This window comes from Eutrigla gurnardus, assembly GCF_963514095.1.
Source record: "Eutrigla gurnardus genome assembly, chromosome: 14".
Taxonomy (NCBI): domain Eukaryota; kingdom Metazoa; phylum Chordata; class Actinopteri; order Perciformes; family Triglidae; genus Eutrigla; species Eutrigla gurnardus.
The window spans coordinates 25394268-25399290 of NC_139937.1; the positions used below are offsets into that span (position 1 = coordinate 25394268).

The following is a 5023-nucleotide window of genomic DNA, read 5'->3' on the forward strand; positions in this document are numbered from 1 at the left end:
GCAGTGGGGTAAAAAGAACAATATTCCCCTCTGAAATGTGACATACAAGTATAAAGTCAGGGATCCATTTAACAGCCTCACCGCCTGCTGTTGTTTCGATGCCGTGGGTTCGTTTTAAGAGATGCAACTAAATAATCACACGGGAGGAACTTCTGGCTCATGCATTTTTGGACTGGGCTGGCCTGGTGGCTCGCAGCAGATGAGGACCAACCATGGTCAGGGGAGACATACCAAAGCCCTGAGCTCAGCCCGAGTGCAGCCGCCTTACAATATGTCAGCAGTGTTATTTTTACAGGGTCATATTAGCGAACCAAATGGATCCGCATCTGCCCCACAAGGGCATTCCTTCATTGCTGACCCTGAGCAAACCCACAACCTCTTGTCCTTCTGCTTTTGCGTCAGCTTTCAAGCCCCCCCCCCCTCTCATTTCCAAGGTAGCATTTAGCCCTGTCGTGGCTCACCAGGCATTTCACTTGTAATGATAAATGCCTCCATGAATTAAACAGCGAGGAGCCAAGTAAGTCAGGATGCAGACGTTTCACCCGTAAATCCTGGCTGCCGTCTGTGTTTGCCTAGTTAAACACGTAAGCGGGCGAGCGGGCCGGCCTTGAAACCTTCACAGGGATCGGGGTCATTAGCCATCAGACTGATAAACAAGCCTGTGACATAATGTGGAAACACTGATCCCATTCATAGATCTGATCACCCGCAAAAACATTCTGCATGCCGGGCAAATCTCACACATATAAAACAAATTCCTTGTGGTTGGCGAGGGGATAGCGAGCAGCCATGAGGGGGAAAATGTCTGTTTGGTGGAATATCACTCTGTGTCCTGAAGCATTCTTCTCACATCCACAAAGAGTTGGGAGTCTGGGTGAGATTAGGGGACTGGTGCCGTTGCGGCTTTGTCTTTGTCTACCCGCTACCCGAATTATCATGTCGGGAAGTGGAGAGTCTTCTCCCCCAAGTGGAGTGACGACCCCTTCCTCGTCCAAGATCCTGCAGCACTTTTTACCCTCTCCTCTCAAAATAGAGAGAGAAGTACTTGCTAATGTTTTAAGGAATAGTAATGTCTTTAAGGTCTACTGGTCTGGACGTGAATCAAAACAGGGGCCTGGAACCCCAACGGAAACATGCAATAAACGTCCACGTTGGAAAAACATAAACTTGTTACCAATTAGTGTTTGCACTCTGGCAAAGGCAGCCAAACATTAAAATGACCAACATAATTTGGTGCATGAACAGTGCCGTCAGCAGCGCTGTGATGACCCTCACTTGTTCTGAGCGGATCCGGGTCCAAGCCTGGCTTATTCACGACTTCTTAAATGGCAGAAACCAACTGCACTACTCTTCTACTGGGCTTGAACATAAATAAACCTATTTCACTTTCACTTCGCCAATGAATCCTTTCATGAAACGTTAGTGCTCTTCAATACTTAAAGCCAGATAATATTGTACAGGGCTTTGAATTTCAACAACACGAGGTTGTTGTTAATACAAATTCTATATTATATAATGGTATAATCACAATATACTAGTACTGGAGTAAAAGTAGCACAAACAATATAGAAAATACTCCAAGTAAAGGTACAAGTAAATTGAAAACCTAGAATCGACAAAAACGTACTTAAAGTTTTGCAGCAGAACAGCCGCTGTGTGTGTGTATATGTATATATATATTGTAGCTGTTGAAGAAGGAAAAACAAACTAAAAACAAACTAATTTATTTACAGTAGTTACTGATCATAACTTGTGTTTTTGTACAATAAATAATAATATGCAAAAAGTAAATAGTGAGCAGTCACGGTCCAGTACTGTAGTAATGTAATATGTTACTGTTACGCCTGCTCTGATTCCACTGTTACATTTTAAAATGTGTACACCACCACCACCTGCTGGTTGTTGCGCGCTATTGCAACACGTAGCATTCAATTCACAGCACTTTTTATCCGAGAAAATACGTTTTTTTTTTTTTCATTTTGGGGATTAAAACTAAGACGAATAATTCAAAGTGTTTTAATATTGGTAAATACGCCATAATTCATAACTAATTAAAATGTTTTCAACGTGAGTTTCGTCACGAATCTGCGGACCGGAAATGAAAACAACAAGCGGACCGGAACCAGGAACCCGCATGTTCAGACACCGGGGAGGTTTCAGCGTCTCCACAGTTTAGAAAAACTAAACTAATTCCGTATATTAGACTCGAGGACATTATTCATATTTCCAGGATGTCTTCGTTCAGGAAAGCGTTGAAATCCCGACAGAAGAACCACCATGAGAGATCTCAGGTGAGCGGTGTTTGGCTAGCTTAGCGTGCTAGCTCTGCTAGCCTGCTACTGTTATGAATGTCCCGTATGTCTACATATCATACCACCGACCCAATGAGGGCTGCAGTGTGAGATTACTTATTGTGTATGACTTGAATTAACGTTATAATCTTGTTCGTCCAGCCTGGATTCAGGAAACATCTGGGATTGCTGGAGAAGAAGAAGGACTACAAACTCCGTGCAGAGTGAGTCCAAACATGTTTTACGCTTTAATGTCAAGCATGCTTGAAGAATAAGTTGTAATGGATTGATTTTATATGTTTTTATAGTGATTACCACAAGAAACAAAACACTCTCGCTGCTCTGCGAAAGAAGGCTCTGGATAAGAACCCGGATGAGTTTTACTACAACATGATCAGCTCTCAGCTGCAGGTAGGATCAGTTACCCCCATCTGTATAAACCATCATCTGGTTATTATTATTATTTGATGATTTGTGTTCATGTTGACAGGATGGAGTTCACGTTTCCAAAAAGGACAAGGAGGAGGTGGAGGTGACGGAGGAGCAGAAGAAAATGATGAGGACGCAGGACATCAGATACGTGGAGATGAAGAGGGTCGCGGAGGCCAAGGTGACCTTGTTCTTCCTCTGTGGAGAACCTCTTGTGCTCTCTAGATATCTTAAAGCAGGGGTCTCAAACTCAACTCACCTGTGGGCCGCTGCAGGTAGAGTCTGGGTTCAAGTACTCCACAAAAAGTACAACAGATCCAATCTTCCCAATCTTTACTAATAACATGCAGAACATGAACGGTTCTTCAGAACATAGGCTTCTCTTACTTCCTCCTACTATATATTATATTCAGGTGCGCTCAATAGTCCAGAAATTACGCCACAATTAGCTCCTGGGCCGCGAGTCTGAGACCCCTGTCTTAAACGTATAAAAAAAATCAAGAAAACGTGACTCGATTATGCTCTGAAAACATAATTCCAGGTGTTTTCTTAGAAGAGATTCTGTTGTTCCACGTTTCTCATCGCTGTGTTAATCATTGGCTTTCAGAAAATCGAGAGGCTGAAAGGAGAGCTCCATCTTCTGGATGCAGACAGCAAACAAAAAAACAAGCATACGTTTTTTGTGAATTCCAAGGCTGACGGTAAATATAGTTATTTATGATGTCGGTGTGAGATTCAATCCTTACAAGGGACCAGAAAGGTCTCTATGAATGTGTTCCTGTGTCCTCAGTGCAGTCGTTTGACCTGGTAACCCACCTGGACACGGCTCCCGAGCTGCTGGACCGAGTCTTCAACAGGCCGACTCTGAAAACTCTGGAGACGAAGAGCATCCAGGGAGCCGCCGAGCCGCACAGTATGAAGGTCCGTTTCACGTCATTCCTTTCATTCAGATTGTGTAAACTACATCCCCACTGATGGTTTTCTGCTCTCTCTTGCCTGTAGAAGTTGGCCAAGCAGAGGAAACACCAGTATAAGATCCTTTCCCAGAGAATCGACAGAGAAAAGAAATTGTTTGTAATCAGCCAGAAGATTCAGACTCGCAAAGACCTGCAGGTGAAGAAAAGGAGACGTCCTCCATCACAAGTCTTTAGACGACTGAATGGATGAAATGTCAGTCTGTAAAATCATATTATAATATTTGTTTTACTCTCTCCGCCAGGATAAGAACAACAAAGTGAAGGTAAAAAAGGAGACGCCCAATGCTGCAGCGATCTACAAGTTTGAGACCAAGAGGAAGCGCTGAGTGTTCCTCACGCTGAGAAGAAACCACCGACTCAAATAAAGACTTCTAGATCACACCATAGACTCCAGACTAAACTCAGCTATGCAGTGTTGTACATACTTTTACTTTTAGTTTCTTTCTAATAAATATCAGAAGAATATGCACATTTCTCTGATTTATTGACCAACTTTTTTATGGGTTTGTTGCCAAATAGGGGTAAGAACTTGAAACGAGTGGCTGTAGATTGTATTATGTTCTTGCACCAGTAGGGGGCATTAGTGTTCTTTATCACACTATTTGGAGGAAAGAAACGTTTGTGGCTGAACAGCTGGAACATAGAGAACAGACTTGAAACCACCGGTGTGACCCAGTGTTTACATTTAGAGCTTCATATGTGGTTGTCATGTGATCCGTCGGCTCTTTATTTAGTAGAACGACGCGTTTGCATGTCAAACCTGTCATAACTCAAATGTGATGATCCTTTACAAAAGCCTCGCCAAAAACTCAGAAGAAAAGCATTATTTTTCTGCCAGAATTTAAAAAGGCACATCTTTTGCATCCATCACTGTCCCCGATATCACACGTCATATTGATCAGATTATACATTCATCCTGTCCGTTAACAGTTAATCACAACTTCACTGAGTTTACTCACATTAAGGCCGTGTAGCGGAGTCTTCAGAGACCTCCAGGTCCACTCCTAACAGACCACATGTCACAGCAGGCCACACAGCTGCAGGAAACACAATTAAGGATGATTTAGGTGTCAGTCAGCACACGTTGATGATGAGAATAACACTATCGTCCATGTTTGTTCATTAGCTCACTTTAATCAAAATGACCCATAAATGATTTTATTAGCTGCAGCAAACAAATACCTGTCAAAAGGCTCCCATGACTGTTAGTTATCTATACGTGCTGCACCTTTTTCTACAGAATATTCTCCTTCAGTCAGTGGTCTTAGAAAAGCAAAGGTGTAATGATGACATTCAAAGATGGTCTCCGACACAGTCAGGTGTCTG

At 42.8% G+C, this 5023-nt stretch overlaps 1 protein-coding gene across 1 annotated transcript; it reads left to right on the forward strand.

Moving 5' to 3' along the window:
* The first annotated feature begins 2117 nt into the window (after window positions 1-2117).
* On the forward strand, window positions 2118-4024 carry utp11 (UTP11 small subunit processome component). The gene is made up of 8 exons (XM_084026703.1): window positions 2118-2291; window positions 2454-2515; window positions 2600-2702; window positions 2782-2901; window positions 3328-3421; window positions 3511-3641; window positions 3723-3833; window positions 3940-4024. The coding sequence occupies exons 1-8, from the start codon at window positions 2232-2234 to the stop codon at window positions 4021-4023; spliced, it is 765 nt and encodes a 254-aa protein (XP_083882829.1). The 5' UTR covers window positions 2118-2231; the 3' UTR covers window position 4024.
* The last annotated feature ends 999 nt before the right edge of the window (window positions 4025-5023 follow it).